Source organism: Capricornis sumatraensis, chromosome 11 (genome assembly GCF_032405125.1).
Source record: "Capricornis sumatraensis isolate serow.1 chromosome 11, serow.2, whole genome shotgun sequence".
In the NCBI taxonomy this organism is placed as follows: domain Eukaryota; kingdom Metazoa; phylum Chordata; class Mammalia; order Artiodactyla; family Bovidae; genus Capricornis; species Capricornis sumatraensis.
In genome coordinates, this window is record NC_091079.1 from 19,713,152 (window position 1) to 19,725,077 (window position 11,926).

The window sequence follows — 11,926 nt, forward strand, 5'->3', positions numbered from 1 at the left end:
TCAATATTCAGAAAACTTAGATCATGGCATCCGGTCCCATCACTTCACGGCAAATAGATGGGGAAACAGTGGCTGACTTTATTTTTCTGGGCTCCAAAATCACTGCAGATTGATTGCAGCCATAAAATTAAAGATCAGTCCTGGGTGTTCACTGGAAGGACTGATGTTGAAGCTCAAACTCCAGTACTTTGGCCACCTGATGCAAAGAGCTGACTTATCTGAAAAGACCCTGATGCTGGAAAAGTTGAGGGCAGGAGAAGGGGATGACAGAGGATGAGATGGTTGGATGGCATCACTGACTCAATGGACATGGGTTTGAGTGGACTCTGGGAATTGGTGATGGACAGGGAGGCCTGGTGTGCTGTGGTTCATGGGGTCGCAGAGTCAGTCAGACACAACTGAGTGACTGAACTGAAAGGCAGAAAAGTACACCCTTCTTCAGGACCATGTGATCACTCAGAAAATGAAAATGCTTCCCTGGTGGCTCAAACAGTAAAGAATCTGCCTGGAAAGCGGGTTTCATCCCTGGGTTGGGAAGATCCCCTGGAGAAGGGAATGGCAACCCACTCCCATATTCTTTTTTTTTTTTTTTTAAGAGTAGAATAAATTTTTATTATGCAGCGTTTTATTTTTTTAAAAAATTACCTTCATGGAATACATTTTCACAGTAGAAATTCCCAGTGGGAAAACAACAACTTATCACTTATAATTTTATATTTGTGGACAGATTATTTTAGGATAAGTAAAATAAACACATTTGAGGATTAAGTCTTGGTTTAGAATCTGTAACAATTTGAAACATCTATAAAGGGACCTCTTTCCTAAACAGAACTTCTCTACATTCAGAAACTCTCCAGGCTCTCCTTCCTAGGATTTAGAAATCAGTAATGTGAAATATCAGCACTTCTAATTTTCAAATTTCCCTAAGACATGTAACCATCAGTAACTGGTATCAAGTGAACAGAGGGGGAGGTTTACAGAAACTAAACACTGCCTAATTTTCTGCAGTCTTTACTTATGAATTAAGTCTTTCCCTTTCTCCATCATCCTAGGACAAATACAGACGTTTGATCAGATATCGAGAGTAATAAAGCTGAATTCCCTTTAAGAGTTTGATCAATTAAAAGGCAAAAAGCTCATATATAATGTTCAGTTATACTATGAGACTTGTGAAAAGCTGAGACACTCCATTAGCTCCCCAGAATACATAAATCAGACTTATAATTTCTTAAGATACAAATTCTCTCAAATCTTTCTTCAGAGATTAAATTCTAAAAACAATCAGGTGATTAGGAGAAGAGGTTTGTCTCACCAATGTTTTTCCTTCTTATCGTGAGTTGAAATGGAATGACAGAGCAGAGGCAAGGAGGTGTACAATCAATTCTCAAGGTATTAAGTCTAAAAGGTCAGAGCTTCCACAGCATAGCCACAGCTTTGCAGATGCCCACATCATGATAGTTGAAGTAACAGAGCCCAGCAAAGGTGAAAGCTGAGAGCACCAAAAGGCCTGTCTTGGCAGCTTTCTGCACTGCATCTCCATGAACATAGTAACAACTTGTCGAATGCCCCAGTGACTGTGGAGAGTGAGGGTTGCGGCCAGAGAGTAGTCCATCGCAGAACAAGGATTCAAATAAGCAGCTGGAATTAGGCCCAGGAGCAAAACACTGACAACCCTCTCACCAGTCCAGTGGAGAGATGCAGCCTTGGAGCCAGAATGGTGGCTGGGTGACAGGTGAATATGCTGTGTTCCACACCTTCCTTGAGCAGGTCGGTCCTGGAGAAATGCTGAGACAAGAGCTGGTCTGACCACTGGGGTTCAGAGGAACAGAGCTCGCCCTTCTCTGGCGCCGTAGAGGACACTTAGCCTCCAGAGAGTCGCCATGTCCCACTCCCATATTCTTACCTGGAAAATCCCATGGACAGAGGAGCCTGGGGGGCTACAGTCCATGGGGTTGCGAAGATTCACACATGAATGAGCGACTAACACTCTGGTCAGAGTAGCCCTTGTTTTAAACCTCTGCCCCCAGCATCAATGCCTGTAAATGAGGCCTTAATGCTCTTGGAACAAACCCTCCCTATTGGCCAGCCCCCTGGACAAAGCCCCAGTCTTTACCCAGTAAAGCAAGTTATGTCCTGGCAAACATGTCCAGTGCCCTTTTCTCCAAGCAGCAGCTTACAGTCCTCTCATGACAGTGGTCTCAGCAACAAAGGGTCACTGTCTAGGTGTGGGTGGCTGAGGGCAGGTGGGACCCCAGATAGGCAAGACCAAAACTGAAGTTCACACTAGCAACAGGCATGGACCATGAGAACATGGAGCCACCTGGAACCAGTGACATCCTGTCACCGAGGGGGGACCCTGCCGCACAGCATCCCAAGACAGCCAAGGTGACCAGCTGCTGTGCACCACTTAGGAAGGTGGCTGCCAGTGCCCTCCACCCAGGCTACAGAGGGGCACCCTTCCTCAGCCAGCCACCCACCACCCACCCTTACTGTCCCCTTACCATTACCTTACCCCTGTCAGCTTACCATTCACTCCTGTGGTCAGTTACCCACAGTGGCTTGAAGCTCTTGCTTTCACATCAGCTCACTAGCAGATCCACCAGGGGCAGGGCACTCTAGCTGGCCTGTGGAAGCACATGGTCCTGTTATGGGCCCCCAATCCACATTGGTGCCCAAGCCAGCATGGCCCTATCAGCTTTGACCAGTCTATCATTTAAGTTCCAGACAAGGTGCAGGTGAGCTATCGCCAAAAAGGAAGCCCGTCTGTGGAGCAGTCAGTCTGGTCCTTCCACTCCAAGACAGAACACCCTGGCCCTCAGCCTGTGGCACCAGGGGCACCACTCACACCCAATAGCACCCAGAACCTCAAGACAAGTTGAAGGTAATGAGCAGGAGACATGGAGGTTACATTCCTTGCGAGTGGAATTCTCTGCTGTATGTGTTGGGGGCGCGGGGGCAGGTGTGATTTACAAGAGGCAAGGTGTGAAGCAACCCAGCAGCCTCACCCCCCAGAGCCTCCACTGTTCCCTGGTGCACAGGGCACTCCTCGGAGAGGGGACCCTTCCCTCTGAAACCACAGAAACACACAGCTCGGTTGTGAAAAGAAACAAGCTTTATTGAGCCGCAGCCCTAGTTCTCCTTCTCCTGCACAGTCTTGGTTCCCCGGAGACGCCCGGTCCGGCGGGCAGCAATGAGACCCACTTTCCGGCCAGCAGGGGCATCTCTGCGGATAGTAGAGGGTTTGCCGATGTGCTGGTGGTTGCCACCTCCGAAGGGATGCTCGACAGGCTGCACAAAGAAGGAGGTGATGGTGAGCTGGGGCTGACCCTGATCTACCTCAGGAGAGCTTGGGAACTGGCATAATCAACCAGCCTGCGCTTACAAACCTACCTCACACCACAGATCTCCCACCATAAAGAGGAAACTCCCCAGGAAGAAACTTGTCCACCCAGTCTTACAGGCCTTATACACTGAATACTGACCCCACTGTCCACTTCTGGGCTACTTACATTCATGGCCACACCCCGCACCCGTGGCCAGCAGTTCCTCTTTGCCTTATACTTGTGGTAGGCACGGCCAGCCTTCAGAATGGGCTTGTCAATGCGGCCACCTCCAGCCACCACACCTGTTGGAGACCAGGAGACTCAGGGAGATATATCACTCACCCCACCCAGCACTGGGGGACACTCCCATCAGGCAGAGCATCCCCTGGTGTGTCCTTGCCAGTGCCCCACCACCATGTGTTCTTCAGGATCACATGATCCCAAGAGCCTCAAAAATGCCTGGAAACCATCACCAAGCAGTAAATCCTGCTACAGCCTGTCAGTCAGGGCTTCCCCAGTGGCTCAGAGTAAAAAATCTGTCTGCAATGCAGGATACCCGAGTTCAACTCCTGGGTTGGGAAGAAGCCCTGGAAAAGGGAATGGCAACCCACTCCACTATTCTTGCCTGGAGAATTCCATGGACAGAGCAGCCTGGCAAGCTACAGTCCATGGGATCACAAAGAGACACAACTAAGCAACTAACACACACAGCCTGTTGGCTGACAGTTTCTTCAGCTGCAGGGTAGCTAAACCAGGGCTTTACTCACATCGTCTATAATGCCCACCTTGAGCCATGGCTTTTTACAAGTCCTCCCCTTTGCAGGGTCTGACACTAGGCTCCTCCCCACCCCAAAGAGGACAGCTGACCTGGCCCATCACTTCTCTGCCATTGTTTTGCTTATTCTGTGAGGACACCCTCAAGAGCCTCCCCCAGGCAGGACTGGATTTGCCACACGGATTCAAAGATGTTGTCAACCAGCCAACAAACTTGAGTACATGCATTTCAACATACTGTGTGGCTTTAACCAGGTGCCCCACAAAAGCAAAGATCACCTAAACCTAGGTTATCCCAGAGTGCAGCTAAGCCTGCCTTTAGAGTCCAGCATGTTGAACCCACTCTCATTCAACACCCAACCAGGAGTTAAATAGCAAGTACTTGCACTCACTTAACAAGTATCCCGAATTAGACCACATATTGTGCTCAAGGTTAAAAAGCCCCGAGTGAAGCAGGCAGCTGGGTTCCTGGCCAGTCTAGCTGCTGGCTGTCCACAGGAGACTCACAGCATACAACCGCTGCCTTCCACTCACCGACCACAGCTCTGTTGGCAGAGGAGATGACCTTTTTGGAGCCCGAAGGCAGCTTCACTCGCGTCTTCTTTGTCTCAGGGTTGTGGGAGATGACTGTGGCATAGTTTCCAGAGGCTCTTGCCAGCTTGCCTCGATCACCAGGCTTCTCCTCCAGACAACACACGATGGTGCCCTCAGGCATGGTGCCCACAGGGAGCACGTTGCCGATGTTGAGCTGGGCTGCAAGATAAAGGTGGTATGTCCTCGCCACTGCTTGCCAAAACCAAGGCCAGTCTCCTCCTACAGCTCTCCGGGCACTCACCGGGACGCCTGGCCAAGCAGGTGTCCCCAAGTTAAGACTGCAGCCTCAACGTTCCTCCCTCGACCCAACCTGTAAACCGCCAGGCACCGCAAGTCCTTCCCCACCTCGGCGCGGAGCTCACCCTTTTTGCCGCAGTACACAAACTGGCCGGTGTGGATACCCTCAGCAGCGATAAACAGCTCTGTTCGCTTCTTAAAACGATACGGATCCCGGAAAACCACTTTGGCAAGGGGCGCTCCGCGGCCCGGGTCGTGGATGATGTCCTGCGGGTCGTGGCAGCGTGAGCGGCTTGCGGGGCCCGCCCCGCGCCCCCACCCGTCCCGGCCCACGCCCCGAACCTTCACGATGCCCTTGATATATCCGTGTCGCTCGGCGAAATCCACGGCGCGCAGGCGCGCGGCGCCTTTTCTGTGCTTCACATGTGCGCGGAACACGGAGCCGGCGCCCTTTCTCTGCCCACGGATCACGCGGCCCATGGCGGCGGTCTGAAGGCAGCTCACGGTCAGTTGCCGTCCGGCCCTGGCATCCCCACCACCGGGCTTCAGGGACCCCGCTCCCTCGGCTCCTCCCTCCCGCCCTCAGGATCCTCCGCGTCCCCAGCCCTAGCCATGCGCCCCGGCGCTTTTTTCATACTCAGCTAGGGTCCCTAGCGGAGCCTAGGACAACGGGGGGCGCCGGATGGCGCCGGATGGCACCAACACGTCCTACCTGCTGCAGAGCGCGGCCGAAAGAGGAAACGCGGTCCTAGAGAGCCGCCTTATCTTCCGGGGTGGGCCCGAGAGCCCTCAACCTTCCGGTCAAGGGCCGTCGCCGCCGCAATGCACGCCGGGACTTGTAGTTCTTTTGGCGGTCTCCCGTAGCCCCTCCCGCGCTCCCGGCCCTCTGCGCAAGCGCACTGAGTTAGACGGGCCGGCACTACACTTCAGACCCGCGGGTCTAACGGCGAGGCTGCTGTCTAGCAGAGGGGCCGCAGATTAGGTGGGCAAGGTTACCCGGCAGGAAGTCTCCAGCAGGATACATCTTTCTTTCGGAGAGGGGTCTCCTGGAGAAGTGGAAGGAGTCCTTCCAGAGAAGGTCCCTGGAGTTAGCAGAAGAGGAGGTGGAACCCCTGAATGATAACAGAATAGGCACAGACGGGGAGAGTTTAGTGATCAAGACCCTGGGTGTGCAGGTTAGGCCTGAAGGGGGAGAGCCGGCGAGGTAGGGACAGAAGGAGGGCAGGGGTATCACGGAGCAGAGTGGCTTGCGTTCGGGACTCCCGAGTGGTGTTTTTGCTCCAGTGTGGCCTCGCAGGGGTGGATGCCAGGGAGACATCGGAAGATGACAGGAGTGGGAAGGAAGTGGCCATGTGGCCACGTTCTGAAGCCACGAGGGAACAGAGGGGACTGTGCATGAGGCCCAGGAAGAGACAACCGGCTGGGCTTGTCAAGGAGAGCCCACCAGGGGGCAGCACTTCCCACAGCAGGGCCAGAGCTGAGGGGCACCTGGATCTCCTTGGGGCAGGTTGAGGGGTTTGGGGGTCAGCTCCTCAAATGCCTCGAGGACCAGAAGGTCACAGGGATGGAGGTGGGGACAGTGCTTGGACTTGTGTGCTGTGGGGTCCCTGGGATGGAGTATGGGGGAGGGGCGGAGCGGGACACACGGCCCTCCACTCTCCCTTTGACCCTAAACTGGCTTCCCAAGCTGTGGATGCAGCTAGAATAAGGCTGACCAAGCCCACTCCAGGCTTGTGTCCAGGCTCTCACCGCAGTCTGGGTACAACAGGGGTAGCAATGCAAGCCCAGGAGCAAGGGCGTGTCTGGTGGCTGTGAGCCCCACCTGGGGGCCATGGGCCCAGGGAATCCTGAGACCTGCTGTTCCAGGGGTGGTGCTCATGTGGGCTCCTCCCTAAGGCCTACCTTGAGGCACATGTGTAGACTCAAGGGAGGGCAGCTGATGGTGGGGCTTGGAAGGTGCACACCCCTGCCTCATGCTTGGTGCATCTATGCAGAGATGGTAGTACTGGCTGGCAAACCTCCCACAGTCTGAGATCTGTGCCTCAGCTCCCCTCACTGGTCCGAATATCGGCTTCCACATGAGACAACTGAGCCTGACATACAGCCAGGTCTCTGCAGATGCGGGTCATTCAGGGTGGTGAGGACAGCCTCCCTGGGCATGGGGTTCTCAGATCTTCAGGAGGGGCCCAACTGCTTCTGTCCCCAGATGAAGCAATCCCCACACAGTGCCTTTGCTCACACTGGTCAGCCGGGGTGCCCTCTAATACCACTGAGGTCCATTTCCTTTAAAAGTTGTTCTTTTCTTCTCACACCTACACACATGAGTAATTTGGAATAAATTCGAGTAACCATGCCCCTCTACTGTCTTTTTCAGCTATGTTCCCCACACTAGCGTCTCTGGCAAACAGAACCCTATACTGCTGCTGTCTTTCATGGGAACAATAATACTACCGATCATAAGATCATTGTGAGGGTTAGATGAGTGAATATGCACGAAGAATATAAAGTAAGCCTACAAAAATCACCAGGCTGTAGAAGTTAGAGGGGCCAAGCTCAGGCACAGACAGGAGAGGTGGCCTGAGAGAGTGACCAGGGGGAGCACAGGAAGCCTTCAAGGTCCTGGGCAGGATCAGCTTGTTGACAAGGGTTGCGCTGCATGCTGAAGGTGTTTTTATCTCCTTTTTGTGTATTCTACTTCTAAAAATGTTTTTTTTTTTTTTTTAAGTGTGCATGGGGGACTTCCCTGATCCAGTGGATAGGACTCTACACATCCACTGCAGGGGGCAGAGTTCAATCCCTGGTCTCGGAACTAGGAGTTCACATGACACAACTAAAGAGCCAAACATGCCTCAAGGAAGATGGAAGAGCCTGCATGCCACAACTAAGACCCAGTGCAGCCAAATACATAATAAATATTAGAAGAAAAATTTAAAAACATTCTCTGAAAGACTCACCTACAGCGATGAATGCAGGCCTGAGGTGCAGACAGGCTGTTGCCTCTGAGCTGTCAGGCAGTGGGCCCTCTGGCTTCAGAGCTCCTGCAACCCCACAGCAGAGACCTCCCCTGCCACAACACACACACACACACACCACTCAGTGATCATCTGGTCCCACACTGCAGGTCAGGCCAGCCGCTGTGATTTTATCTGCATTTGGGGGCATCTTGGGGGCGTCTTGGGGGCCTCTTGGACATTAGGGGTTGTGTATGGGGCCTTCTTAACTTACTTGTCCCTTTCCGTGGACAAATAGCTCTTCTGTTCACTCCACCATTTCCCGTGTTCTGCCCACGTGCTCTGTGTTGTATACCTGGAAACTGGCTCATCCACTTTCCTAATTTGTTGTTCTACAGAAAAACTGAATATTCTGGAGTTGTCCAGCAAACACACACAATAGAGCCTTTATACTTTCACTTTGAGTTAATTGCTGCTCATTAACATAAGCATAATGGGGATTTTCTTTTGATTTTGAAAAAATGTTATTGACTTCCCTGATGATCCAATGGCTAAGACTGTCTGCACCCAGTGCAGGGGCCTGCGTTCGATCCCAGGTCAGGGAACTAGATTCCACATACTGCAACTAAGACCTGACTGAGCCAAATATATATATATAAATATATTAAAGTGAAAGTGAAGTTTCTCAGTTGTGTCCGACTCTTAGCAACCCCATGGACTGCAGCCCACCAGGCTCCTCCGTCCATGGGATTTTCCAGGCAAGAATACTGGAGTGGGGTGCCACTGCCTATTAGCAAATCTCTGAAGTACTTGCAAAATGTGGTCTTCTCACTAATAAGCTAAGAATGTACTTAAAGAGGTACCCTTTCTCCAAACAAAGTGCATTTTTAGCCCTGATTTTTTTTTTCCAACTTTTAAAAGCATGGTAAAACACACATAATATTTGCCATCTTAGTCATTTATAAGTAATGCAGTTTAGCAGTATTGGGCTTCCCTTGTGGTTCAGCTGGTAAAGAATCCACCTGTAATGCGGGAGACCTGGGTTCAATCCCTGGGATGGAAAGATCCCCTGGAGAAGGGAAAGGCTACCCATACCAGTATTCTGGCCTGGAGAACTCCATGGACTGTATAGTCCACGGGGTTGCAAAGAGTCGGACATGACTGCGTGACTTTCACTTTCACTTTTGGTGGTATTAGGGTTAGGGTTAGGAGATGGGCCCCTGGGTTGGACACCTGGTGTTTGTCAACAGGAGTAAAATTCAAGCTTTGTTCTCACCCTGACACTTCAAGGACAAAGCTAGTGGCAAAAACTGAGCTCTGTTAAGGCAATGAGATGACCACTCCTGAGGTTAAGGAAGACTTCTCTGTCTACACTTGCACAGGAAGGCTTCATGGGGGTCGAAAAGCAAGGGAGCCCCACCCTATTACAAGTGTGGACATGCACCTACAGGCCTCTGCCTTGGGATTCATCTTAGAAAAAAGTTGTGCATACATATTGGGGAGGGTTCAAGGACCAGTCAGATGTGAAGAAAGAAACAAAACAATTGGCCAAATGTAAACAAAGACCCCAAACACCAGGAGAGATAAGAAAGCCTTCCTAAGTGATCAATGCAAAGAAACAGAGGAAAACAATAGAATTGGAAAGATTAGAGATCTCATCAAGTAAATTAGAGATACAAAGGGAACATTTCATGCAAAGATGGACACAATAAAGGATAGAAATGGTATGGACCTAACAGAAGCAGAACATATTAAAAGAGGTGCAAGAATACATAGAACTATACAAAAAAAAGATCTTCATGACCCAGATAACCATGATGGAGTGATCACTCACCTGAAGCCAGACATCCTGGAGTGCAAAGTTAAGTGGGCCTTAGGAAGCGTCACTATGAACAAAGCTAGTAGAAGTGATGGAATTCCAGTTGAGCTGTTTCAAATCCTAAAAGATGATGCTTTTGAATATACTATCTAGGTTGGTCATAACTTTTCTTCCAAGGAGTAAGCGTCTTTTAATTTCATGGCTGCAATCACCACCTGCAGTGATTTTGGAGCCCAAAAAAATAAAGTCTGACACTGTCTCCACTGTTTCCCCATCTATTTCCCGTGAAGTGATGGGACCGGATGCCATGATCTTCGTTTACTGAATGTTGAGCTTTAAGCCAACTTTTTCACTCTCCTCTTTCACTTTCATCAAGAGGCTTTTTATTTTATTTTATTTTGGTTTAAAATAAGTTTTTATTGCCCAGGATATTTTTTTTTCCTTGTGTTATATTTTGTCTGTTTTATTTGTTTTTGTTTTCTTTTTTCATAACTATAAATTCAAGCTTAGGGAAGCTTGCCTTTGTCTTGAAAAACAAAACAACAAAGCTTTCATATCATTTGCAACCTGGTCTCATTTGAAGAGACAGGTGGGTTATCTTGTAAGAGTAAGATTTATACCACAAATGGTGCAGGTCTAGGTCTAGTGGTACTGAGAGAAGACAATGGCATTCTTGACAAAATTACAACCTGCTGGTGGCGTTTGCGGAAAAGAAGCCCTTGCAAATTTCTAAACGACAGTAAACTCTTATTAGGAAATTCTAAAGTGTTTTACAGGCCAGAAAGGGAATGAGGGTATTAATAAAATGCCTCAACAGAGTTGGAATAAAATACTGGATTTGAGAGTTACTGGAACTTGGATACGTAAAAAGAGGGTGTACGTTGGGTCATGCTTACAATGGTCTCAAGTTCAAATAAACTACTGTGACAAGACACCACTTCACAAGTCACATGCTGGCCCAGGGACTCCTCCTCCCTTAGTAGGTGCTGGCAGAAGGCGCGCTCAGTCGTTTTCCAGTGTAGATGCCTAGCCCCAAAGCCGAAACATGGGAGAGGAAGAGAGATGGAATGAACACCTTGAGAAACTCTGCAGAGAAGATCCCCCCTTTCTTCATGGCTCCACTATTCCTCATGCTTAAGGAAACGGAACGCTTAGGGTGCCTGAAGTGGAACTCGTTGCGTGGAATGTTTTCAGGTCTACTGGACCAGTCGGACACCCAGTCTACGCTTTTCTTCAGAGCATCCACTTCTTTCTCTCCTTCTGCAACTTCTTCTTCTGACTGAGAGCTATGGTCCTTGCTGGTCCACATCAAACATGATCTGCCCATCTTGTGGGGAAGGGCTGTTGCAATGAGAACTGCCTCTTGAACTGCTCTGTCCGGATTCATGCTGTGCGTCCAGAAGAATCTTCTCCATGTCCCCATTGTGAATGGAGGATGAGGAGGGTACGTGCTCTAGCCCCCCATTCTTCCCATTGCCATTATCATTGCCATTGCTACTGTTCATGGGGAGCTCCACCCAGGAACTGTTGAGGCTGGCAGGCGGTGGCAGAGACTGTTCGCCTTCCTCACAGTTATTGTTGTTGTTGTGCGGGGGCGGCGGCTGTTCTACTAAGTGAGACGACATTGTCTGGCGGCTGGAAGAGCTGCAGCCCCGCAGCAAGGACCGTCTCCGGTTCCATCAAGAGGCTTTTTAGTTTCTCTTCACTTTCTGCCATAAGGGTGGTGTCATCTGCATATCTGAGGTTATTGATATTTCTCCCAGCAATCTTGATTCCAGCTTGTGTTTCTTCCAGTCCAGCGTTTCTCATGATGTACTCTGCATATAAGTTAAATAAGCAGGGTGACAATTTACAGCCTTGACGTACTCCTTTTCCTATTTGGAATCAGTCTGTTGTTCCATGTCCAATTCTAACTGTTGCTTCCTGACCTGCATACAGATTTCTCAAGAGGCAGGTTAGGTGGTCTGGTATTCCCATCTCTTTCAGAATTTTCCACAGTTTATTGTGATTCACACAGTCAAAGTCTTTGGCATAGTCAATAAAGCAGAAATAGATGTTTTTCTGGAACTCTCTCGCTTTTTCCATGATCCAGCAGATGTTAGCAATTTGATCTCTGGTTCCTCTGCCTTTTCTAAAACCAGCTTGAACATCAAGCAGAGACATTACTTTACTGACTAAGGTCCAGCTAGTCAAGGCTATGGTTTTTCCAGTGGTCATGTATGGATGTG

At 49.9% G+C, this 11,926-nt stretch overlaps 1 protein-coding gene and 2 pseudogenes across 1 annotated transcript; all 3 read right to left on the bottom strand.

The window, feature by feature from the left end:
- Positions 1–846: 846 nt before the first annotated feature.
- Positions 847–1,882, bottom strand: LOC138088513 (succinate dehydrogenase [ubiquinone] cytochrome b small subunit, mitochondrial-like; annotated as a pseudogene).
- Positions 1,883–3,101: 1,219 nt separating this feature from the next.
- Positions 3,102–5,729, bottom strand: RPL8 (ribosomal protein L8). The gene is made up of 6 exons (XM_068983470.1): positions 5,641–5,729; positions 5,271–5,417; positions 5,054–5,195; positions 4,632–4,850; positions 3,510–3,625; positions 3,102–3,288 (listed from the first exon to the last, which is right to left on the bottom strand). The coding sequence occupies exons 2-6, from the start codon at positions 5,406–5,408 to the stop codon at positions 3,130–3,132; spliced, it is 774 nt and encodes a 257-aa protein (XP_068839571.1). The 5' UTR covers positions 5,409–5,417; positions 5,641–5,729; the 3' UTR covers positions 3,102–3,129.
- A 4,945-nt stretch (positions 5,730–10,674) lies between these two features.
- LOC138088707 (BCL2/adenovirus E1B 19 kDa protein-interacting protein 3-like pseudogene) lies at positions 10,675–11,323 on the bottom strand (annotated as a pseudogene).
- Between the last annotated feature and the right edge of the window lie 603 nt (positions 11,324–11,926).

Coding starts and splice junctions, on each gene's coding strand:
- RPL8 (XM_068983470.1), bottom strand. CDS start 5,408: ATGGGCCGCGTGATCCGTGGGCAGAGAAAGGGCGCCGGCTCCGTGTTC. Junction 5,196..5,270: donor ATATCAAGGGCATCGTGAAG/GTTCGGGGCGTG, acceptor CACGACCCGCAG/GACATCATCCACGACCCGGG. Junction 3,626..4,631: donor TGCCAACAGAGCTGTGGTCG/GTGAGTGGAAGG, acceptor GGTCTCCAACAG/GTGTGGTGGCTGGAGGTGGC.